This window comes from Ipomoea nil, unplaced genomic scaffold (assembly GCF_001879475.1).
Source record: "Ipomoea nil cultivar Tokyo-kokei standard unplaced genomic scaffold, Asagao_1.1 scaffold0813, whole genome shotgun sequence".
NCBI lineage: Eukaryota > Viridiplantae > Streptophyta > Magnoliopsida > Solanales > Convolvulaceae > Ipomoea > Ipomoea nil.
In genome coordinates this window covers 683,012-709,718 of record NW_017617241.1, presented here as the reverse complement: position 1 = coordinate 709,718, position 26,707 = coordinate 683,012, and the positions used below count along the sequence as shown (strand labels likewise).

Below are 26,707 nucleotides of genomic sequence, written 5' to 3'. Positions count from 1 at the left end.
GTCTATTTTTATGGAAGATAGTATTGATGTAGCATGAACATTTTAATCAGCTCTAATAAGTATATATATTCGATTTTAGGTGCGGCCGTGCATTCTCGTGCGGTCACACCAATAGTTATACAAATATGCACCATTCATGTTAAAAAATGCACAACAAAAAATATGCACAAATTAGGTACGCATCACCAAAAACGCACCATTAGGTCTGAGTAAAAGCATCACACAGTGTTTGGAAATACAAAATTAGGGTGTGGGGAGTTATGGTGCATTTTTTTGGATGTGTTGTGTGTTTTTTCGTGTAATTGTACATTTTATTGTTGTGCTTTTTCCTAACATTATTGGTGCCTTTTGATAACACTGTCGGTATATTTTGTCAAGCGGCCGCACGAGATGGGCGGCGGCATTTGAACAAAAGTATATATATATATCCTTCAATTGCAAGTGCTATATGAATGAAGCTAATTAAGAGTAGAAACTACTACTCCATAGTCTTATTACTTTGTGGAAAAAAAAAAAATTGTGGACATGACAAATTCTTATGTGAAAAATTAAAGATGAAATAGAATAAATTAAATGAATTAAATTGGAAAATAATTATTTTGTTGGTGCTGCATAAGTCGACCAGTTAAATAATTGTGTAAGATTAGACATAAGAGATCAAATTAATCTTGTGTGAAATAAATCGATCTTGTGAAATTAAACCGTCTTGCACAAGTTTCATAATCTCATTTTCTCTTATGTTTTTCCTCCTCAATCTCCATCAAACTCTCCATCACTATGTTCCCAGCATTTGTCACAACATCTGCCCAGTTCCTGCAAACCAAAACCCTTTAATTTAGTCTATTTAATTTGTATAACATATATATATGGTTATATCCAATCAAATTAAAACCCTAGAAATGTTAGTTGTGTATATATAGAGACATAGAGTATACTTACCCTTGATGAGAGTTGAAAGCAAGTCCAACGGTGAGCTTGGCTTCTTCAAGTGCCGAGTTGAAGCGTTCGATTTGAGCCGGCGGCAGAGCTCCGTCGTCGACGGCGCGGAGCTGCGACGGCTTAACGTCGCAGAAGATGGGGATGACCTTCTTCTTGGACTCCGTGATGAGCGCGAGCTCATGGAGGCAGAAATAGGAGTCGCAGTAGCGGGGAGAAAACACGGCCACCCCGACCTTGCAATCCTTAATGGCGCCGTCGATCTTGTCGAACAGCTTGTCCCCAGGCTTCATGTTCTTGTTGTCCAAGAAACATCGGACTCGAAACCGCTCCAGATGATCGTACAGCAGCGACGCCACGCCGCGGTTCGTGTCAATCCCTCTGTGGTTGATGAAAACGTCGCAGTATTTTCGTCCATTATCCGCGATGGCATTTCCGTTATTATTTCTGCGACTCATCACCAGTTGGCGCCGAAGATTCATCATTAAAGATCGTTGCATGTTGCTCTGATCTTTTGAATCCTTTCTGGTTAAATTAGTTTTCTGTTCGATCTAGTATTAATTGAAACCCTAGAACAAATCTTTTCTAATTTCTGTTGTGTTGTTAGTTTCTAGCTTAATTGGATAGGGCTGTGTTCGGGGTGTCCGAGGTTGATGTTCTTGGTTTTATAGGAGGAATGTTTCTTGGATTGAAACTACTGTTTACGTGTGAATTTGGAAAAGTTTGTTTAGTTTACTGATTCAGTTTTTTTTTTTGTGGCTAGGGTTTTAACGTTGATTTTCAAGGAAACAGTGGGAATTGAAAGTCTTGGAGACGGAATGTTAGTTGAACTTAAAATAATAATGAAAAAAAAAAATGAATAACCAACAGATTTTGACAGGAGGAGAGACATAAAAAAGACAAAACCTCAACATTCCCTAATGACTTAGATTAGAGTGGATTCTTTCCAATATTTTTTTAATTGAGTTTGTTGCATGTGGTCTTTGGGAGCAAGGTTTATACCCGTGCCTGCCCACTAAATTCTCACCGATGATCTAATATCTTTATGATATAATGTAGTATCTGTTCATAGTTACTTTCTCAACATACTGAGTCACAAAGAGTCAATACCGTCCTTACTGAGGCTCAAATCTATGACTTCCCATTTGGGAGAACCATTTTATGCCACTATACTACAAGATTATTGGAATTGGTGATGTCTTTTTTTTTTTTTTTTTTAAAGAACAGATGTTTTTATTTAAAAGGAAGCAAATAATGCATTAGAAATCAACCAAACGAGAAATACATGACGGTGGAACAGACATCCACGACCTCGGGACAGAAAAGAAACCAGTTGCCCGTGCCAAAACATTAACAACATGATTCGCTGACCTCTTGACATGGTGAAAAGACACGTTCCCAATGTCCCTAGCAATACACCAACATTACTTAACAACCAGACCAACATACGAATGATCCAAAGAAGACGAAATAAAACGAGAACAAAAATTAAGACAATCAGACTCTACTACTAAATTATCAAAACCACAAACTTTTAACCAGGTTAGAGCCTCCATGACCGCCATAACTTCTGCCAAATATGAATCATTCACGACCACACTCCAACTGACCGCAACAAGCTGCCACAAATTTCCCACCGTGATCACGCATGATCGCACCAAAATCCTGCTCCATCCACACTAATTAACCAGGTCATTGGTGATGTTAATATATATATATATATATATATATATATATATATATATATATATAATTGATTACCTTGTTTTATATTCACAAATTCCTTTCAAATATTGCAGTCACACAACATTAACTGATTAAGATTTTATGACTCTGTTTTGATAATCATATATTATATTCGTTCACAAATTTCTTTCTAGGGTTGTTATGTGTTTTCTCTCCGTTTGACTAAAAAAAAAAAAAAAAAAGAAATGGCATACAGTGGAAGTCAAAGGATTTCTCAAAAGAATGAATATAATAATAATTAATAAAACAAAATGAAAGTTTTGACTCCGTCATGGCATGGCGTTACGCTGTAGTGTGGAATTTACGGATGAAATTTCCCTTCAAAGGCGTAGGTTTGACTCCTCTTCCATGTGCACATTGTTGGACCTTTTTTGTCGCAACTTTCTAGAACAAAATGGGGTTCTGGAATCAAATGGAAAGAATATAATGTATGTAATTATATTTTATTCACAAAAAAAAAAAAAAAAATTATTCACAAAAATACAAATGGAAAAAATTAATATTTATTTTATTTATTGATAATTTTGTCGAGATCGGGTGATTATTCAGGCGTTAAGTTCGAAATATTAGCCTAAATTGCTCAGGCGATAGGCCCAAGATATTGGCCCAAAACAACAAGAAGTTATAGCCCAAAGAATGGAGTAAGAATAATATCATAATCCAGGGGAATAATAGCATTGGTGTATGAGTAAAAGGCTAGGAACCCATACCACTGAACCAAGAGGTGGTTTCTAAAGGAAAACAAGGCACCATATTTATATTATTGAAGGGGTCAGAGATGTATGACATCGTACAACCTAGCTTCATTCTTGGTCAAACACGTGTTCTCCAGCCACTTTCCATGCATAACTGGAGTTTCTTGCCCCTTAGTACACACACTACACAAGATCTTGAGTGATTTGGGTGCTTAATGCTTGTGTTGTTAACCCATAGATTATATGATGATTCATAGGTTTCAGTCTTGTTGGCTAGCTAAAGTAAAATGGGCTCTCGAAATCTCATGTACTCATCATATACAATTAGTAGCCAATGCAGGACTAGATATCATGAGGTATTGACTTGAGCCAGATCAGATCGATCAGAGTTGGCAAGATCGAGTTCACGTGCATTGTAAGTTAACCGTTATGAGTGTTGGCTTCCCTATGAATATGTTTAAGGAACACCAATGAAAATTATTGAAGATTATTATCTCTATCACATTCTCTCTTATTGGTCAAACTTAAGACAATTAAGGTATTATTCCCAAGTTCTACATCACTGAACCCTACCAATAAGACAATTAAGGAATTATTCCCAAGTTCTACATCACTGAACCCTAGCTTCATTCTAACATTATTGAGATAAATTAACATCTCTAAACCCTCTATTCTAACATTGAGATCAGAACCCTACCAATAAGACAATTAAGGAATTATTCCCAAGTTCTACATCACTGAACCCTAGCTTCATTCTAACATTATTGAGATAAATTAACATCTCTAAACCCTCTATTCTAACATTGAGATCAGATCATTTATATATGTTAAGTCTTTGCTCATTTATTGCATGAGTATATATCCACTTGTTGTATGTTAGGTTTCTTGTACTCGATATTTAGTAGATAAATGGCAATAAATTATTATATAAATTAATGGTTTTGTTAAGGTTGTTTAATGTTGGGGGAACTTTTGAATGGGTCTAGTCAAAATTCAGTTCGGTTAATGGGCGTAATAAGTGTATGGGACAAACCCCACTCCTCTATAATAAGGAGTCATGCAACGGGTTTGACTAAAATGATATTAACACAAATTAAACGTACTAATGACTTTTAGGTACAAGAACGTACATTATCAACTCGATCACTTTTTACGAGACTTTCTTTTTCTTTAATTCTTTTAATCCAATAAATACATACCACGTGACAAAAATATATGTTCCGTATTCTCAAAAGCAACCAGCTTAGTATTTTCCCATGGAAGTCTCAATTAATTGTCCTTGGGTTTAGGTGCTCCTAAGTCCTGAGTAAACATACTTTTTTTTGAGTAAACATACTTTAATTATACTGGAAATGTTAAAAAGATTTGGAATATCTCATCACCAGTTTTGTTCAAAATTAAACCTATCGAAAAAACATGAAAAAAAACTTCCGTTCTTAATTCGCAGATGTAAAACCGTACAATAAAAATGTCAGCTTCTTGCTTTGTTGGACCAGATTCTTGGCGACAGACAATGGGACCAATTCAACAACAATAATAATAACAAAAATAATTATTGTTGCTAATTCAACCGTAAATTTTGCTGAAAATTATAGAATTTCCGACCATCGAAAAATGATCTTAAAAATCTACCTGGGTCGCCTTCTCACTTCTCCGGTGAGAAGGCGACCCACTGAGCTGCCTTCTCCGGTGCCTTCTCACCGGAGAAGGTGACGTTTAGTTTTTTTTTTTTTTTTTGTTAATTAATTAAATTTTAAATTGCTAAATTATTAATTGCAAGTTTGACCATGTGGTATAAATAGTAAAATGTATCCCCATTTGATTATTTACACCACCTATTAATTATTAAAAAAAATTTCACCTTTTATCATTTTAAAATACTTTATACTCACTTTTTAGTTAAAAGGTGGTGCAAATAGCAATATCCTTTGTTATTGTGGCAAAGTCAACAAAGTGACTTCTTTACTTTCCAAGTCAACTTCGATTGACCTGTTCCACCTTTGACTTCTCCATTGTTTATATTTTTTTATTCATTTATATATGTCAAAAATTTAGGGTGTCTTTTGGGAGTCATTATGCTTTGCAACTGAGTGTACGGTTCGAATTTAGATTCGTAATTTTTACACTGTAGATTCATAAAAATCTATACTATAAATTCATAATTTAAATATAGTAGATTCATAATTTTTAAACTGTAGATTCATAATTTAAATATAATAGATTCATAATTTCTATACTACAGATTCATAATATCTGTACTGTAGATTCATAATTTATATACTACAGATTCATAATTCCTAAACTGTATAGTTATCAAATTATGAACATATAGCTCTGTGATTTGTGAATACAGAGTTCGACAATTGGGAATATGAACATCGAAAATTATGAACATAGAGTCCTGTAATTGTGAATATATAATTCAATAATTATGAATATGAAGTTCAAATATTATGAATATATAGATTTATAATTACGAATATATAGTTTAGTAATTATGAACATGGAATAGTGTGCAACTGTGCACCATGTATGATGCACACGGTTGCACAACATAATTTGCCGTCTTTTGAATCATGAGGAGTAATTGAGATTTGAGCACTTATAACACTCATCTATAGAATAAATAATATCGAGCCTCGGGATTTAGAGTAATTAGTTTATCATCTGATTTAAGGGTTATGATGGGATGTGGCAATGTGTGGGTTCGAATCTCACAATAATGTACTTTATGTGTAGAATTAAATTTATTGGGTAAGCTAATAATGTACTTTATGAGTTAGAATTATGTAATTTATGTATTTTTTTTATCGTGGTTCACGCAATAATGATTGATCCATTGAGCGGTTGACTAATTATATAACTCACGATTTACCTCTTTTAAGTTGTTCCTATTTAATGTATCCATCTTGCAAGGTAGGCATAATAAATTGCCTTATTAAACTCTTAAATTTATCTGTACTATATATCCTTATTGAGGATTTTTTTTTTTAATCCAATTATTTTTTCGAGTCGATCCACGTGACTCAGACCTAGTAGATCATCCATCCCATACTAAATTTGTGTAACATAATAATCGATACTTTAAATTTTATATTAAGAGATGCTGTTTCAAACAAAATTTATTCTTTATAACAGTATTACTCATAATATATTAATTTTGTAAGGAATAAGGTTCAAATTGACCACTGAATGTAACCTGAAAATGCAATTAGGCCACTGAACGAAAAAAAAGTGCAATTAGGCCACTAAACACTCTAAAAAGTACAATTAGGCCACTGAGCACTCCAAATGTATGCAATTTCACCGAATAGCAGGTTATCATCAATTTTATCAGGTTACCTGCTTACGTGGCAGCTGAGTTGGCATTTTTAATCATTTTAATAATTTGTAATAATTTTTTTTTAAAATAAAAATTTTACTAAAAATTTTAAAAAAAATTAAATATTTACTACAAAAAAATTAAAAAATTTACTACAAAAACTTTTTAAAAAATTAATTTTTTAAAAAATTTATTATTAAAAGTTATTAAAAATTATTTAAAAATACCAACTCAGCTGCCACGTAAGCAGGTAACCTGCTATTATGTAAAATTGCATACATTTGGAGTGTTCAGTGACCTAATTGTACTTTTTTTTCGACCAATGGCCTTATTGCATTTTTATGTTACGTTAAGTGGCTAATTTGAACCTTGTTCCATTTTGTAATAATTTGACCTTGTAATTGAACCCTTTGGTGCCATATGGAGTGTATTTTGTAATCAATTCAAATAGAAGACCAAATTAAAGGGGGAAAAAAAGAAGAGAAAGTCAATAAAATGGTCAAATAACATCTCCACACGTGTTGTGATTTACATATTCTCTGTCCGTTTTGTGCTGTTTCTCTCTCTACATCTCCTTCCATAATTGCGCTCACTTCCAACTGGCTCCCAAGAGTGTAGCTCCAACTCCTTCGAGTCCATCCAACGTAAGACCTCCGCACTCTCTCTTTCTTTTTTTCTCTATCTATCAAAAAACAAACAAAATTTAGTGGTTTTCTTCGTCTCCGTCTCCCATTAGTAGAAGAACAAGCGTTTGGTTTCTGATCAGAATGGGCTTTCACGGGGTTAAAATTGGTTTCTCCATCGTCGAAATGTGTTTTCTGTATTAAAATTGTTCTGTTGTGTGGTGAAATTGCACATTGAACAGCTTGCATCTTCTAGGGTTAGAGCATCTTCTCTTTTATTCATTTCACTATCTTATGCTTCCAAAGAAATATTTTATATATGTGGACAGGACAATTATGGAGTTGAGGGAAAATATTGCTGTGTTACAGGACAATTTGAAGGAGGAATCTGAAAAATCGGTAATGCATATCCTGAAACTGTGATCTTCTTCCTGTTATATGATGAAACCTGTGAGGAAGAAGTAAATCCATGGCTGTTTTCCAGTAAAAAGCTGAAATTGATGGGAGGATGGGGAGTCCATTCTGAATAGCGTTAGATTTTTTGGAAATCCATCTGAACAACCTGCTATAATATTCTGAGATCAACATGTCAGTGAGATAACTTCTGATTCACTTAGGGGTTTGAGTTAACCATGTTTGTTTCTCTGCACCTCTGCTTTTGCAGTGAATAGTTTATTCAGCAGTTCATAGTGCAATTTTCGTTTTTAAAGTAGATTAAGTTACTTGTGATATCTCTGCTAGGAATATTACAACCATGAAAATTTCCTACTGCCCCATTGATGCCACTATTTCTTTCTAAATGATACATGTGCTTTTGTTGTAGATAGATTGTAAATCTATTTATCTAGGCTTGGTACAGCATGTATAACTATGTATTGATATTATATCTGGTCCTCTATACTATATTCTCATGATTTTTTATGAAGGTAGCTGGTCTAGATATTTTTCTAGTATAATGCTATATTTTGCATATTTGATTAGTATATATATAATGCTATACTTTGCATATTTGATTAGTATATATTGGATGTTAAAGAGGTCTGTTATGCTGAGTTTCTTCATTATTTTTAGGAAAACTGTGATCAGATGTTGGAATATATTAGAAGGCTTAAGCAGTGCACATTAGGTGGTTTCAACAGCTTGAGGGAAACTATGTTTCTGAATAGGAATCACTCAAAAGCTTGCTAGAATCAGCAGAGAAGAAGTGCAACGAGATGGGTATGACTCTACTGCTATTATTTAAATTAGTTCTGAGGAGATCAATGGATATGCTCACTCATTGTATTTTTGGTTTTGGGCTCCTCTTAGGTATGCTAATGAAATCAAAAAATGCAATCGTTATGGAGTTGAGGAAATATATTGCTGTGTTACTGGACAATTTGAAGGAGGAATCTGAAAAATCGGTAATGCATATCCTGAAACTGTTTCCTTAGCAAACTTAGGCTTATAGTCATATAGACAAAGAGATTGAGAGAGAGAGAATCGTTTTCAGCCATTTTAATTTCTTTTTTAGGGTTAAAGAATTGAAAATCACTGTCTGATAGTGAGAGAGAGATCATCCAGTTTACTGCAATTCAAAGCAACGGCTGCGATAATATCTGGAAACTTAAATTTCAATCCAAACCCTAGACCCCACCCTAAAAGCTTCCGGAATTCATTTCCCCTTGATTTTACATCTTCTCTGTCCGTTTTGTGCTGTTTCTCTCTCTACATCTCCTTCCATAATTGCGCTCACTTTCAAATGGCTCCCAAGAGCCAGAATAAGCCTCCTGTAGCTCCAACTCCTTCGAGTCCATCAAACGTAAGACCTCCGCACTCTCTCTTTCTTTTTCTCAATCTATCAAAAAAGAAACAAAATTTAGTGGTTTTCTTCATCTCGGTCTCCCATTAGTAGAAGAACAAACGTTTGATTTCTGACCAGAATGGGCTTTCACGGGGTTAATTATTTCCATCGTCGAAATGGGTTTTTTTTTATTAAAATTGTTCTGTTGTGTGATGAAATTTTGAATACAAAATTTAGTGATTTTCTTCATCCCAGTCTCCCATTAGTAGAACAAGCGTTTGATTTCTAACCAGAATGGGCTTTCACGGGGTTAATGCTTTTCAGCGTCTAAATGGGGTTTTTTTTAAAATTGGTTCTGTTGTCTGTTGACAATTTGAATATTTAGGTTAGAGTCTTTAAATTCTTCAGGGCTCTATTTCATTACTTTTTGTTAATAGAGTAGTAGCCTTGCGACATTTTGGTGAAATTTCGAACTTTTAGGATACTAAAATTTATTTGGTGTTCGCAGGGGAAGTTCACAGTGGATGAGGTGTCAGTAGATAAGAAAAGAAAGATTGGGAATCCAAAGATGCCGTCTGGAGTTAGACCTGGTAGACAGGCGTTTGCTGTGGTAAATGGGCCTCCAACCAGTGGACCACCAAGTAGTGCTGGCTCAGATTGTGGAGTTATTGAGTTTAACAAGGAAGATGTTGAAGCATTGCTAGTTGAGAAGCTGAACACTAAGAACAAGTATAATATGAAGGTAGCTGGTCTAGATATTTTTCTAGTATAATGCTATATTTTGCATATTTGATTAGTATATATTGGATGTTAAAGAGGCCTGTTATGATGAGTTCCTTCATTATTTTTAGGAAAAATGTGATCAAATGTCGGAATATATTGGAAGGCTTAAGCAGTGCATTAGGTGGTTCCAACAGCTTGAGGGAAACTATATTTCTGAACAGGAGTCACTCAAAAGCTTGCTAGAATCAGCAGAGAAGAGGTGCAGCGAGATGGGTATGACTTTACTGCTATTATTTAAATTAGTTCTGAGGAGATCAATGGATATGCTCACTCATTGTACTTTTGGTTTTGGGCTCCACTTAGATATGCTAATGAAATCAAAGGAAGAAGAATTGAATGCAATCATTATGGAGTTGAGGAAAAATATTGCTGATACAGGACAATTTGAAGAAGGAGGAATCTGAAAAATCGGTAATGCATATCCTGAAACTGTTTCCTTAGCAAACTTAGGCATTTCAGATGAATGTTATTGGAGTGTTAATAATACGTTGTAAATAAATTGCTTAATTCATGATCAGGCATTGCAGATCTTCGTGAAGACTCTGACGGGGAAGACGATCACTCTTGAGGTCGAGAGCTCCGACACCATTGATAATGTCAAGGCTAAGATTCAGGACAAGGAAGGAATCCCCCGGGACCAGCAGAGGCTGATCTTCGCCGGAAAACAGCTCAAGGACGGCTGTACCCTTGCTGATTACAATATCCAGAAGGAATCCAGTCTCCTTCTGATGCTCCGTTTGAGAGGAGGAATGAAGCTGCGCAGTGGAAATAAAATTTTCGTATCCTTTTGTCTTGGTAGTATGGTGGAATGGGAATGATATAAGGAGGGAATTGGTTTTTCCATTAATGGGGTACCTTTACTGTTATTTTAGACTGCTGAGTCTGTTCAGGAAGAGGAACATTTTACCAAGAAACGTCTGCGGCGTGAACTGCGTGTCATGACGAATGACCGGGACTGTCAGCTAGCAAAAGTCCAGATTTTAACCGATGAAGTAATAAAACTCAAAGAATATGAAGGACAAAAGCAACTTATCAACGAGTTAATTCAGCGACTTTCAGAGGCGGAAGCAACAATTGCTGAGGGTGAAAAACTCCGTAAAAAATTGCACAATACAATTATGGTAATATTCTTGGATTAAAGTGCAGTGAACTTTTCGTTTCAGTTATGGATTATGGATTATCAATTTTCATTAATGAATGGGGTTATGCAGGAACTAAAAGGCAACATTAGAGTGGTCTGCAGAGTGCGCCCTGCGTTATCTGATGATGCCATTACTGCAGAAAAGGTTGTATCTTTTCCAACATCATTGGAAACACTTGGACGGGGCATTGAGTTGTCGCATAATGGTTGGTAGTTAATTCAAATGAATTTGAAAATAATATTATGTACTTCTAATCTCCTTTTTAACTCTCTCCCCCTTTTGTTTTTCTTTCTTTCTGTATAAGGGCAAAAACACCTTTTCACCTTCGACAAAGTGTTCGTCCCTGAGGCCTCACAAAAGTATGTTTTTGATGAAATATCACAATTTGTCCAGAGTGCTCTTGATGGTTACAAGGTGATATTTTCCCCTCAGCACTTACTTTGATCTTCTTAAATGCTATGAACTGCAAATCATGTCTATGTCCTTATTGAGTACTTTGTTGAAGTCATGTCTAAACTTACTGAAAGAGAACTTGAGTCTATGTATTTCTTCAATAGATTTTTCTTCTGCAGTTGAATATGAATTGTCCATTGTATACATGCAGTGTCCCAAAGTATGACTGCATAGCCATGTCTCCTTATGATTGTTGGGTGATTGGTTCTTTGTCTTGTATTAAAACTACTATATAATAATGTTCTTTTGGTTGTTGGAATACTGCATAATTTGTTTTTTGGTAATAAAATAGCATGTAGTTTTGTTCACATTATAACAATGATATGTTGTTACAGTGTTCCATGGAAGTATGAGCAATATTTGGGTGCTAAAAATGGTGGTGTATTCTGTTTTTTTCAGGTCTGTATATTTGCATATGGGCAGACAGGTTCTGGTAAGACTTATACCATGATGGGCAATCCAGGGGCCGATCAGCAAGGGATAATCCCACGTACATTGGAGCAAGTATTCCAAACAAGGCAAAATAATCACGCACTAGGATGGAGATACGACATGGAGGTTGGGGCAGTGAGGAAATGCTTTGTGTTCTGTTAACTAATATGTTTCTTTAGTGTTGATTATATCGTTCTTGTCTGTCTGTGTTTAGGTATCAATGCTTGAAATATATAATGAAACAATTCGAGACCTTCTGTCTCCAAATCGATCAGGTTTTGATGCCTCCAGAAGAGGAAAGCAACAATATGGTATAACACATGATGGAAATGGAAACACCTATGTTTCTGACTTAACAGTTTTTTATGTGCATAGCACCTCAGAAGTTTCATACCTTTTAGAACGAGCAGCACAAAGCAGGTATATGCTGTTTGTTTAGCTCTGTTGTACAGATGTTAATACTTTAAGTTACCTGTTTGTTTTTGGGTTTCAAACTTCTAGGTCCACTGGGAGGACTGGGATGAATGAGCAGTCTTCAAGAAGCCATTTTGTGTTCACACTCAGAATATCTGGTGTTAATGAGGTAAGAAGTTGATTTGGTATATAGCTAGCTAAACACCGTGCCAATTTATTCCTTTTGGTGATCTTATTGTAACCTGTTGTTGCAGAGCACGGATCAACAAGTAGAAGGTGTGCTGAACCTAATTGACCTTGCGGGCAGTGGACGCTTATCTAGAAGTGGGGCTACTGGAGACCGATTGACAGAAACTCAGGTACAAACAACAAAGGTGTATTGACCTTTTGGAAATAGCTTCTCATCTAAATAATCTGTTTTTCAGGCTATCAATAAAAGTTTATCATCTCTGGGTGACGTTATCTGTGCATTGGCAAATAAAGATGAGCATGTTCCATTCAGGAACTCAAAGCTCACACATCTTCTCCAGGTAAACATTTGTATCCTACCCTACCAATGTTTGGTTAGCCTTTGTTACATTCATTCCTGAGCAAGTATATACTGATCAAACTCTGCTGTTTGTTCATCAGCCATGCCTGGGTGGCGACTCAAAGACATTGATGTTCGTGAATGTTTCACCAGACCCTGCTTCGGTGGGTGAATCACTGTTTTCACTCCGCTTTGCATCAAGGGTCAACAATTGCAAGATTGGGATTCCAAGAACCAGCTTGCGCCCTTCAGATTCTCGCCTCCCTCCAGGCTGATCTGCTGAATACATATAGTATAAATCATTTTTACAAGTGTAATATGTACATATATGATCTGCTGATGTTTGTGTATGACATACATATACATAGTATAAATCATTTTTACAAGAGTAATATGTACATATATAATCTGCTGATGTTTGTGTGTGACATACATATACATCTACATAGAATGAAACATAAGGAGTTGTACCTTTTAAACATCCACTAAAAAATAGAATGAAGTTGTACAAAAAATGAAATATTTTTCATTTTATAAGGAGTTGTACCTTTTAAACATCCACTAAAAATATAAAGAACTTGTTACTTTTAGATGTTATCAAAAATAGAAACTCATGTTTTACATCAACTTTTTAACTTTTCATTTTTGAAGTTGGAGAAATATACAAGTAAACGGTTTATAATTAGTATTTAGTAAATGTATTATAAATAGTTAAAGAAAAATCAGAATGGTACTATTGAAGTAGGTCGGATTTGTCTATATTATTATTATTGACAGTCGACTCGCCAACTTCTTAATGAGCCTCTAAATTTCCAATCTATTCCTGACTTATTATGTGGTTAAAGAGGGGGGGGGGGTGTAAGAAATCAACATCTTTTCGCATTAAATTATTATGAATATATCAATTCTATATTAGTCCAAAGAGTAGGTAAGGTGTTGATTATATATGATTTTTTATCATATAATTATCTCTTAATTTCCAAATTAATATGGCATCCAACTCTCAACTTGGGGGAAGTCTTGTCTTAGTGTATAATTATCAATAATGGACAGCTAATTAATTATCGTCAAAGACAATTAAGAGGACATAATACAACTTAACAATTATCATAAATCTAATACATATACACCCTAACACAATTTTAATTAAATACATTTTAAATAAAATAATAATTAATTGTATTTTAGGAATATATGTCAAATTAACCACTAAATTACACATGAAAATACAACTAAGACATTCAATAAAAAATAAAACATTAAAACCCCTAAACAAGCCAAAAAAAATCGTATAATTTGATCAAAAGCTACTCCTGAAAATGGTGGTTAACCTTTAAAAAAAATTATTTTTTTTTGAAAGGAAAAAAATAATAATTTTTATTTTATCAAATTTTTATATTAAAAAATAAACATATAAACCCCTTGACCACCTCTACTTATTATCTTCTCCCAAAAGGTTGAATCCCCAACTCCAAACTCCCCCCTCCCCACATTCTGACCGGTAGAGCATTTGAGATAAAATAAATCACGGTAATTCAATGACTTAGCAGATAATGTCAAATGTCAGTGTGCACAAAAATTCTGTCCACTTTAAATAAAATTTTCACTTTCGGGCCCTCCACTTATTCTCTGTGTCGGAGATGAAAGGGGCAGGTTGGGAATTTTTTTTTTAACTGTTAATATTTAAAAGATTATTTTTATAATTAGTGACTAAGTTATAGCATAAGTTAATTTTGATTCAATTAAACAAATTTAATTTGTTTAAAATGTTAGTTGGAATTTGTTTAATTGACCCAATTACATTTTTGTATTTATAATTTAATGATTAATTTGACATTTGTTTTTTAATCTTATGAAAATTATTATTATAAAGAAAAACAAATGTTATTTTATGGGTATTGTATTGTGAGTTATATATGGAGCGGCGGGTTTGTATTTTTACCAGTTGGGTGACATGACTTCCAACATCACAGGCACCGTTCAAGCCGTACTTTGTTTTTGTTATTGTGGCAAAGTCAACAAAGTGACTTCTTTACTTTCCACGTCAACTTCGATTGACCTTTTCCACCTTTGACTTCTTCATTGTTTATTTATGTCAAAAGTTTAGGGTGTCTTTTGGATCATACGGAGTAATTGAGATTTTAGCAGTTATACCACTGATCTATAGAGTAAATAATCATGTCTCGAGACCCGGGGCTTTGTGTATTTGGTTCATTGTCCGACTTAAAAGGTCGAGGTGACAGTGTGTGAATTCGAATATCACTTAAAACATATATATAAAAAGGTTCAAACTGAATCCATTAACCGTGGACTAATATGTGACTCGCGATTTACCTATGCAGTGACTCTACGGGTGGAGTCTGAGTGGTAAATTTTTGCTTTCAATTGCAACGAGAACTTCTGAGGATTTGTCTTAGTATCTATAATGTAACAAGGATTAGGGCTTATTATGGTAAACCCAAGTTACTACGTACTAAATATCCTTATTGAACTTCCTTGATACAATTTTCTTTTGGCCGATCCATGTGGCCCAAACCTAGTATATCGACAAATTATACCAATTATTATTGTGTGGACCATGGTCCACACAAGTTGTGTGGACCATATTTTGTTTACTGTAAAATAATGTACATTTAGTACAAAAATAATGTATATTCAGTACAAAAATAATGTACATTATATCCAGGGGATATACATTATTTTTGTTCTGAGTGTACATTATTTTTATAATGTACATTCAGTATAAAAATAATGTACATTTAGTATATTAAAAATGTATTTTTTGTTATGGTCCACGTAACATTGTGTGGACCATGGTCCATACAATAATTTGCCAATTATACTGTGGAACTGTGTCCACCTTGCAAGGTGGACACGGTTCCAAAACTGTTCATAACTACAAATATATAAGTTCAAAAATTATGAACATATAGTTATATAATTATGAATATATCGTTGTGAACATAATTATGAGCATGTAGTTCTATAATTATGAATATAGAGATTCAATAATTGTTAATATGAACTTCAAAAATTATGAATATATAGCTTTAAGATTATGAACATATAATACAGTAATTATGAACATAGAGTTCTGTAATTGTGAATATATAATTCAATGATTATGAATATAGAATTCACAAATTATGAATATATAATTTTATAATTATGAACATATAGTTAAGTATTATGAGTATAGAACCGTGTCCACCTTACAAGGTATACACGGTTTCACAGCATAACGATTGTAGTATGCCATCCATCACATACTAAATTTGTGTAGTGTTTCAATAGTGATATCTCCCATTAAACTTGACTTATCATATATTGCAATTTTTATTTATTTATTTATTATTATTATTTTTTTGGGTGTGCGCTAGACTGCTAGCCACTCAATTATCAAACATTAGAATTATCCAAAGATTCTCTTAGTTGAATCACTAAATAACCTACAAATATCCCAAGATCTTCTATGCTCACTCACATGCTCTTACAGGATATATATGGACCATCAAAATATTTGTATCCTCTAATACTTGAGTTTGATATGTTTTTGAATAATACTCCGTAGGATAAAATGTACTTTTGATCTCTATTACACTACACACTAAATTGACGGGTTTAGTCAACCCAATGCATGTATTAGAGAGGTAACCTAGAATTAGTGTCACAAAAAAATATTGCTAATGTAAATAGAGTTAATACTTATTATTCCAAAAGGCTCAACTGAACATGAACCATAGAGGCTAGACCGGTGCTCACTGCACACAAGAAGCCCCCCTCACTCCACACTGCAGCTGGTGAGACTCGATCCCTGTTCATTATTCCAAAGTTTCACCTCTATGACCAGTTGAGCTACCCATGCAGGCAAATAGAGTTAATACTTATGATTTTATGAATTAATGCTTTGCTTTCGGGGAAAAAGAAAAAGAAATAGAATGACAAGTTAACTGTAGTGACTGAACTTTGATCTAAGGCTCACAATTCGATCTATTTTTAGAGAGCAAGAAACAATTGTGTCTCTTACTTTGATTATTGCTTTGGTTGATATAATTATCAACCACAATTTCATTTATGTATTAGTTGGTACTACACTTTTGAGCGTTGCTCAGATTTAGGTATGGATTGAGCCTAAATGAGTTAACGTTGTGCCATATATTCTATCAATTAATAATAATTATCACTATTGATTGACATAAATAATATGGAGTAACTTTAGAAATAAATAGTTTTAAACATTTTAAAAACTTAAAAATGTAATTTTACGAAATTATTTTTCAAATTACTGTTAATATTAAATAAAAAATGTAAAAAAAAATGCACATAGTATATATATATATATATATATATATATATATATATATATAAACAAATAGAACAGGTTAGCGGTATATAACTAAACATACATAGTTTTGACATGGTACAATTTGACTTTTTAAGAAAATAATAATCCACATATAATTTGGGAGTGTGGTTGGGTGGAAGGATCTCATTCATCTTTAATTAAAGATCAAGAATTCGATCCTACTCAAAAAATGTACTTACAATTCAGCGAGAAGATTAGTCACTCTGTCCCAAAAGAAAATATAGGTAACCTCTATATTTTCCATAATCTACATATGCTTGTTTTGGAAATTTTGACTATTATTATTATTATTTTTTTTTTGAAAGGACTATTATTATTATTATTATTATTATTATTGTTGTTGTTGTTGTTGTTGTTGTTGATGATGTTGTGTGTTGTTATATTATATTATATTTGGTATCCAAATAACTATAAAATTAATTGAGCTCCCCTTTCTTGTATTATATGATTATTATGGTCTTTTATAGTAGAATAAATATAATACATATGGTAATATTTATGATAATCGGGTATTTATGGTATAGTGGAATATTTTATGGAATATAGAGGAATTTAGGAAATATAAATATATTTAGGTCATGGATGTGATTTGGGAAATAAAATGATATTTAGGAAAATAGTTTGTATAGGTTGACTTGCCATAGTCTTGCAATTGTCATATAATTCCTTCTTCCACCACTACGACTGATTGGTCACATCTCAAGGCCGGATGCCGATTCCGAGCACCGATCTAACTATTGTGTTCCATTGTCAACCAGTGGTGCTATGTTCTTAAAAAGAAAGGATTAGTTAATGGATATTAATATAGTGACTATAAAAATTTGCAGTTGCTAGTCGAAAGTGTATACTAAGTAAGAATTAGGTTCAAATGAGAACATATGTTAACATGGGAACCTGTATATCACTGTGCACTTGCTCAATCTTGTGGTTTATAATGATTTTGACATCACTGCACAATTGCACAATTGCACCGATTGCACAATTGCACCACCCAGCCATCAGATCTTGGCCGTTCAATCTCACATCTTAACAATGCATAGGGTCCTACTAAGTAAAGCAAAAAAGTATTGATAAGAATCGAAAACCCACCCGGATATTAATAATTAATAATTTTGGTAATATAAAATTGTTCCACTCCTAAGCACATTCATCTAAATCCAATGGGAACTTCCACCAATCTCCCCTACATAGGACGCACAAAAGCATCTCCCACCTCTACTCTCTCCCTCACCCCCAAAACCCCACAAACAGTTATTGTCTCTCTCTCTCTCTTTCGTTCTCACTCATAGGGCTTCGCTCTTCTCTGTACCCTTCTCTCTCTAAGCCCATCATCGGATCTGAGTTCCCAACGTTAAAACCCATCTTCGATATTGTCTGATCCTCCCGCTTCCCCACATTGTTGTACGCTCTTCTTGACTTCACTCATTCTCTCTTCATTATATATATATATTATATATATATATATATATATATATACTGAGAGTGTAAGAGAAGGTGGGGCTGAAGGAAATCCGACCCGGGTTGGATCGGGGCGACGGTGGCGTTGCGCGGGGCATTTTCATGGAAATGCCTCGGCCCGGCGGGGGAGAACAACGACCACCACAACGATGAGCAGAGCCCGCCCCGACGAAGAAGACGAAGACGAGTGTTTTCACGACTCGCTTGACCGCCTACTCTCTTCCGCCAACACTTCGTGCTCTTCCTCCGCTTTGCCGTCCGACGACGACGAGGAGGAGGATGATCCCAATTCCCGCCTCGGTTCCCCCAATTATGACGACCCGCTTATTGTTCCCAGGTTCCCCGCTGCTAACAAATACGATGTCTGGATCTCCCAGCCTTCCTCCGTCGAAGAACGCCGCCTCCGCCTTCTCCGCCAGATGGGCCTCAGCTGTGACCCGTCTCTGCTCCGCCACCGTCCACCGCCCTCCGCTGCCGACGACGGAACGGAGAATTTTGGCAGATCGGTGTCGTCGGATCAGTTGAAATCTCCAAATGGCAGCGGTGAGGGTTTTACTTATACTGATAATAATAATAATAATAATGATACTATCAATAATAATAATTCCGCGAATGCTAATGAATGTACTAGTGTATCAGGGATTGTCCGATCGAAATCGGACGGTGATTGTAATTCTTCTCGTTATTCCACTTGTTCATCGTCATCAGTTCATAGAAATAGCGAATTTCTTTCTATTGATTCCGCCCCCTTGTCATCGGCATCGGTCAATATTGGTGGAAGCATAGTTGTAAATAATAGTCAATACCGTAGTGACAGTAACGTTGATCAATTGCGGAACTGCAATATATCATTGCCTACCAATCCTCTTTCACCCAACAAGCCCCCCACGAGTAAGCATAAAAGCAATTCCTCGCAAAATGGGAGCTGTAATTTTGGACATGGGGAGGGGGAGGAGGTTCTTAGGGTTGAGGATGCTGTGTGTACAATAAAGGATCTTGATAATGGGAAGGAATTTGTGGTGAATGAAGTGAGGGAGGATGGAATGTGGAACAAGCTTAAGGAAGTAGGTACGGGAAGGCAGCTGACCATGGAAGAATTTGAGATGTGTGTTGGGACTTCGCCCATTGTTCAAGAACTGATGAGAAGGCAGAATGTGGAAGATGGGAATAAGGATGGTTTGGATTCGAATGCAAATGATAGTAGTGGCAGTGGCTCTAAATTGAAGAAGAGGGGAGGCTGGTTAAAGAGCATTAGGAATGTGGCAAACTCCATGACTGGTTATAAGGAGCGAAGGAGTAGTGATGAGAGAGATACTTCGTCAGAGAAAGGTGGGAGAAGGTCAAGCTCTGCAACAGATGATAGCCAGGATGCATCTTTTCATGGTCCGGAGAGAGTTCGAGTTCGACAGTATGGGAAATCTTGTAAAGAACTTTCAGCACTCTACAAAACCCAGGAAATTCAGGCTCATAGCGGGCCTATTTGGACTATCAAATTCAGTTTGGATGGGAAATATCTTGCTAGTGCTGGTGAGGACTGTGCCATACATGTCTGGCAGGTTACAGAATTAGAGAGGAAAGATGACATGCTACTGGATAAACCTGATGATGGGAGCTTGAATGTGATTGTCCTCACAAATGGGTCCTCTGAGCCGACTTCTGGGTCACCAAGTTTGGATGGTCACACAGAGAACAAGAGAAGTGGAAAATCATCCATAAACCGTAAATCAGTGAGCTTCGACCATGTTTTGGTGCCAGAGACTGTATTTGCCCTGTCAGAGAAACCCATCTGTTCTCTTGAGGGACATGAACTAGCTGTACTAGACCTCTCCTGGTCCAAATCTCAGGTTGGCTAATATCCTTATTTTGTTTTGACCTTGAACTTTCCTGTTATACTTTGGCAGTGTGACAACTAGACTATTGAATCAACACCCAGCATTTCTCTTCTTTTTATTTCCCTTCCATTTAGGGTCTTCTGCAATAGAGTTGCATGAAATTTACCTTAGGGTATATCATTCTTGACTAAAGAATGCCAATGTAAACCCCATATTATCCCCTATCAGGCATCTCTTTCAGCTCAGTTATTGGAAACTCATTTCTCTTCTCTTGTAGATTGGTAATATTTGTCATCGCATTTAAGTACTACTCTACTATGTAAGACCTACTTGATGTAAAACGATAACATCAATTTGCAGATTGCTTTATCATTGTGTGCTTTTATTTTTTCACTTTTTTCGTTGAGGCACAATTTGGACTGACATTGATGTTAAAAGTTAAAACTAACACAATTCTGCAATATGGGGAACGAGTACACCATGACATAACTGTTGTGCAAACATCTCAGTGAGTGGTGTCTTGGATAGGAAGGTATGAGGAGGCATTATTTCATGACTTAAATATGTCTTGGTTATACTAATTGCTATGCGGTGTAAGCTTTTAATGTCAAGACTGACATTTTCTTTTTCCATTTTGAATATAAGACTGATTTTTTTCCCCATTGAACATTTGCTCTCCTTGTTTTCTATGTTTCACATTTCTGCCCTTTCATGTATCTGATGCCATATATTCAGTATTTGATTGCAAATATGTGCACTGTTACTTTAGTGATTGTGAATACTGTGTATGACTAGTTGTCAAATATTTTTGGTATTGTACACATATATGTTTTCGATTTTCTAGATACTGGTCGAGGAACAAATAGGAAATTCATTCACATAGAAGTTGAATTCACATTTTGAACAGATTAACATTTATTCCTTTTTGGGATTTCCAGGATATATCCTTTCATCTTCAGTATTTTCGTGACACATTCATTGGTGTTTTTAAAATCCTTGCTTCTTTTGCAGCGCTTGCTCTCGTCTTCAATGGATAAAACAGTACGACTCTGGGATTTATCTAGCAAATATTGTTTAAAGGTCTTCTCACACAGTGAGTTTGGTAAGTGCATGAACATGAAGTTCTAATGTTCTATATATCTTGCTTTCTTTCTTTGGGGTGGGCTCTGGAGGTTGATAAATCAAAATGCACCCTTTTTTTTTTTTTTTTTTTTTCCATACAACAATCTAATTGGTAATCAATTGACTGATTTGAGGATATGCCTTGACACAGTAACTTGCATCCAGTTTAACCCTGTTGATGATAGATACTTCATCAGTGGTTCTCTGGATGCTAAGGTTCGTATATGGAGCATTCCTGAGAGGCAAGTTGTTGATTGGAATGATCTGCATGATATGGTTACTGCAGCATGCTACACACCAGATGGTCAGGTGAGGTGCCTATTATCATAGAGCTACTCACTTAACTGCAAATCTGAAATAGAAGACATAGTTATGTATTCTTTTGCTTTAAAGTGTTTTTTGTTTTATGAAGGGTGCACTAGTTGGTTCATATAACGGGAGTTGCCTCTTGTACAACATATCAGGTACCAGTTAATTTTCCTTTGAACTTGTGTGCCATTTCACTCTCCTCTTCCACTTCCCCTCAATTGGGTATATTAAATATCACCCTTGTTGATATATGCTTTTGTTTGGTCATTTTGCATTTTTCAGAGAATAAATTGCAGCAAAAAGGACAAATTAATCTACAGAACAAGAAGAAAAAATCTAATCAAAAGAAAATTACAGGTTTTGAGGTAATAGTTTCATTGAGTGCTACAGTGTGAGGTTTTATACTTCTGTGTGCTTTTGAGTAGTCTAATATGTGTTCATCTTTCTTCCCTCAAATGCTGTTTCCTTTTTGACTTGGTTGGAATGTTTTCTTACAAAACCATACTTCTTGGCAAACAGTTTGTCCCTGGAAGTACATCAGAAGTGCTTGTAACATCTACAGATTCTCGAATTCGGGTTATTGAAGGTGTTGATCTGGTTCACAAGTTCAAAGGTACATTAAACTGATATATTGAATTTTTGTGTTATATAGTGGTGACGAAGAGCTCAATTTAGGCAATGCATGGACTGAATGCAAATTAGGGCCAAAAGTTGGAAACTCAGCGCCATTTACTCAAAATATATCCTATCTTGTAAGATGAATAATTTTGTTACTACTACTAATGGCAGGGTTTCGCAATTCAACTAGTCACTCTGCCTCTCTCTCTGTTGATGGAAGGTATGTGGTCTCTGCCAGTGAAGATTCATACGTTTATGTGTGGAAACATGATGGTGATTCTCGACCAAGTAGGAGCAAAGGGGTTACTGTCACACAGTGTTATGAACAGTTCCACTGTCAAGATGTTTCGGTGGCCATTCCTTGGCCTGGAATGTGTGATACATGGAGATTTCAAGACAACTCTTCTCCAGAACACAGTGGCCCATTTGATCAAACCGACGAGGTCTCCACCTCAAATCATCCGCCTTCGCCTGCTGAAGAGGCATACGGGAACGAATCCTCACCATTGGCTTCTGGCTGCAGTAACAGTCCACTACATGGAATTATATGCGACGCCACAAACAGCTACTTCTTTGATAGAATATCATCAGCAGCATGGCCTGAGGAAAAACTCCTTTCATCAACTAACAAAACCCGGAGCCCTCGTGCCAGCATGGATGCTAGTATTGACTTCTCCAGTGGCCTTTATCAGACAAAGTCTGCCGCCTGGGGCTTGGTCATCGTAACTGCTGATACCCGAGGCGAAATCAGAACTTTCCAAAACTTTGGAATGCCAATACGGATTTAGTTGGGTAAAAGCGTTCAGAAGCCAAATTCAAGTACACAACATTTGTACAGATCATCAGTGAGATTTGTAATATTAGTCGTTTTTATTTCTTGTTCTTGAACCAGTTGGATCTGGGAATTAGATATCACGTCTGCCTGACTAGGCACTAAAGAGTAATATATATATAATATATATATAAACGAAAAAAAATGAAGAAAAATTGTTATTTGAGGTAAAAGTAAGGTACACACTTGTTCAGAAACCGATGGTTTTTTCTGTAATCAGCAATTGTAGAGTGAAGCTTCATGAAATTTTATTGAATTAAACGAAATTCTTTTACAATTTGGTGTGAATGGCCACAGTTTCTGTTGTGTTTCCTCCCAATGCTATGAGCCTTTTGTGGTATATTGTTAAAAAGGGTGGCTTAGGCTGGAGATCTTTTATTGTTCATGGTATCATAGTATCTTTTACCGAATGTGTACTTTGAGTGAAGACTGAAGAGTCGAGTGTCTTATGACCCTAACCGGCAAATCAACTTTGTGTACTTTGGATGAAAACTGAAGAGTCGAGTGTCTTTGTAATCTTAACAGGCAAATTAACCTTGGCTAGTTCAAACGAGAAAGTCAATGGCAGTTCTCGGTTAGCTAGCAAAAGATCACAAAAGGTAAACCAACCTAAATTGTAGGCCACTTTCACGGGAAGGGGAAGCATACAACTAATTTTGAGTAGCATAGTAAAGGTGTGTAATTGAACCTAAACCAAACTAAAGTAGTTCTCAAAGACAAGGGAATCAGAACTCTCTAGTCATTGGTGGAAACATTATCCTCCTTGTAAAATATCCACTGGCAAAACCATATCCTTTAGTAGACTCTCCATGCTGAAGCCCATACCAATGAGAAGAGGGTTGCCTAGGTTGTCGAGCCAGAATATCCCAACATGGCCCCACTCAACTACAAAGATAAAAAGAAAAAGGCACAAAAATATCATAGGAAATCCATGGTTGTACCCTGATTGGTGGCTTAGAATTGATGTGGCAGATCCTTCCACCAAAAATTATCTTATCCACACTTTCATACCCAAATTCACAGTCCCATCTTTTGTCTTCTCCCACTGTCACCATCCCCCATTGTGTTGTATATATACCTCTATTTCTCAATTTGTGGCCAAGAAACCACTCAAGACTCCATTTTTCCTCACCAAAATATCATAGCATATCTCCCATGGCCCTCCAGGCTGCTGCCCTTCTCCCTGCTTTGTCCATTCCCAAAGAGGTCTGTGTTTCAATTCTGTAGGACAAATTAGTACAGTGTAGTAAGTACATAGATTAAGTATGAAAGCTGAGTTTTTTACTGTGTTCTTGCAGGGGAAAACCAGTGCAACTCTCAAGGATTCAAGCTTGTTTGGAGTCTCTCTGTTGGACCACTCTAAACCTGATTTCAGCTCCTCTGCTCTTAAAATCAAGGTACATTGTCATTAGGGAAAATTGTATGATCATATCATCTAAGTTATTTGCAAATTGGCAATTTTTCCTTGTCATTATATTGATTATTATTGGTACAATCTTGAGAGAATTTGTGGGGTTTTTGCAGGGGGCAAGAAAGGTATCCAATGGGGTTGTGAAAGCTGAGACAATGGTGGCAACTCCGGGTGTCACCGGAGCCCAAGTTTCCGGCAAGAAAACGCTGAGAAAGGGCACTGTTGTGGTCACCGGCGCATCTTCCGGGTTAGGGCTGGCGACGGCGAAAGCGCTGGCGGAGACCGGAAAATGGCACGTGATTATGGCCTGCCGGGACTTCTTGAAGGCGGAGAGAGCGGCAAAATCAGTGGGCATGCGCAAGGAGGATTTCACCATAATGCATTTGGACCTTGCTTCCCTCGACAGCGTCCGGCAATTCGTCGACAACTTCCGGCGCTCCGGCCGCCCCCTTGATGTTCTGGTCTGCAATGCCGCTGTCTACTTGCCCACTGCTAAAGAACCCACTTTTACAGCTGAAGGGTTTGAGTTGAGTGTGGGCACTAACCATCTTGGCCACTTTTTGCTTTCAAGATTGCTTCTTGATGATCTGAAACAATCTGATTACCCTTCCAAGAGACTCATCATTGTTGGCTCAATCACAGGTACCCATAACTCTCTTAAATTTATATATCATTTTAGCAGCACTTGGTAAGTTGGTATACTAATGGTCAATGTTGTAAAAATCTCATCTAGTCACCGATTAATCAGCGCCTAGGCACTAGGTGCTGATCGGCAACCTAGCGTAGCACAATAATAGATGGTCTAGGCGACTGGTAGGCTAGGCTTAATGATGGGCTACGCGGCTGGCCAGCTAGGCTTATTAAGTGTTTCCTAGGCTGCCTAGGCAATAATCGCGTAGGCCTCTTAGGTGTCGATTAGGCACCAACTAGGCCGCCTGGCACCTAAGTTGCCTAGTTATTCGATTAGCTATTGTTGACTTCTTTTTTTGAATATGTTATTTCAAATGACATCGTTTTTAGCAAAATAATTATAAATTGTTCAAATTCCAGATGTTTTTAGGTTAATATTTTAATATTAATTATTAAAATATTAATAAATAATTTATAATTATCACATTTTAAAATTAAAAATTTTTAAAAAATAAAAAATACACGGGACTCCTAAGCTGATTAATTGCTAGCTATTTTTTCAATCATGCTAATTGTTAAAAGATGTATTGATATAATGGCAGGGAATACAAATACGTTGGCCGGAAATGTACCACCGAAGGCACACCTGGGGGACATGAGGGGTCTAGCCGGAGGACTGAGCGGGCACCACAGCTCGGCCATGATCGACGGCGGGGCGTTCGACGGCGCGAAGGCGTACAAGGACAGCAAGGTGTGCAACATGCTGACAATGCAAGAATTCCACCGGCGTTTCCACGAGGACACCGGCATCACCTTCGCCTCCCTGTACCCGGGCTGCATCGCCACCACGGGGCTGTTCCGGGAGCACATCCCCTTGTTCCGCCTGCTCTTCCCGCCGTTCCAGAGGTTCATCACGAAAGGATTCGTGTCGGAGGACGAGGCCGGAAAGCGGCTGGCGCAGGTGGTCAGCGACCCCAGCTTGACCAAGTCCGGCGTCTACTGGAGCTGGAACAAAGACTCGGCTTCTTTCGAGAACCAGCTGTCTCAAGAAGCCAGTGATGCCGACAAGGCTCGCAAGGTGTGGGACCTCAGCGAGAAACTCGTCGGCTTGGCTTAAGCGGCTCATTCCATTTCCCCCCATTCCATTTTTTCCATATGAGTGAGATTGTAACATGCCATTGCCCACTAGCTTGTAAAATTGAAAATGACCCCCCAAAAAAAATCTTGTAGAATTCAAGAATTTGTCAATAAAATCACTTGTCATTCCTTCT

At 36.4% G+C, this 26,707-nt stretch overlaps 3 protein-coding genes and 1 pseudogene across 3 annotated transcripts; 3 read left to right on the top strand and 1 right to left on the bottom strand.

The window, feature by feature from the left end:
• Positions 1-725: 725 nt before the first annotated feature.
• Positions 726-1,394, bottom strand: LOC109178033 (protein VARIATION IN COMPOUND TRIGGERED ROOT growth response-like). Its single transcript, XM_019327530.1, has 2 exons — positions 940-1,394; positions 726-813 (listed from the first exon to the last, which is right to left on the bottom strand). Exons 1-2 carry the CDS (start codon positions 1,392-1,394, stop codon positions 726-728), a joined length of 543 nt encoding a protein of 180 aa, XP_019183075.1.
• A 7,127-nt stretch (positions 1,395-8,521) lies between these two features.
• On the top strand, positions 8,522-13,148 carry LOC109178032 (annotated as a pseudogene).
• Positions 13,149-18,401: 5,253 nt separating this feature from the next.
• Positions 18,402-23,672, top strand: LOC109178126 (WD repeat-containing protein 44-like). Its single transcript, XM_019327671.1, has 8 exons — positions 18,402-19,225; positions 19,322-20,526; positions 21,526-21,616; positions 21,788-21,945; positions 22,049-22,100; positions 22,228-22,310; positions 22,465-22,558; positions 22,735-23,672. Exons 1-8 carry the CDS (start codon positions 18,832-18,834, stop codon positions 23,349-23,351), a joined length of 2,694 nt encoding a protein of 897 aa, XP_019183216.1. The 5' UTR covers positions 18,402-18,831; the 3' UTR covers positions 23,352-23,672.
• Positions 23,673-24,475: 803 nt separating this feature from the next.
• On the top strand, positions 24,476-26,707 carry LOC109178131 (protochlorophyllide reductase-like). The gene is made up of 4 exons (XM_019327678.1): positions 24,476-24,601; positions 24,694-24,792; positions 24,920-25,448; positions 26,039-26,707. Exons 1-4 carry the CDS (start codon positions 24,551-24,553, stop codon positions 26,551-26,553), a joined length of 1,194 nt encoding a protein of 397 aa, XP_019183223.1. The 5' UTR covers positions 24,476-24,550; the 3' UTR covers positions 26,554-26,707.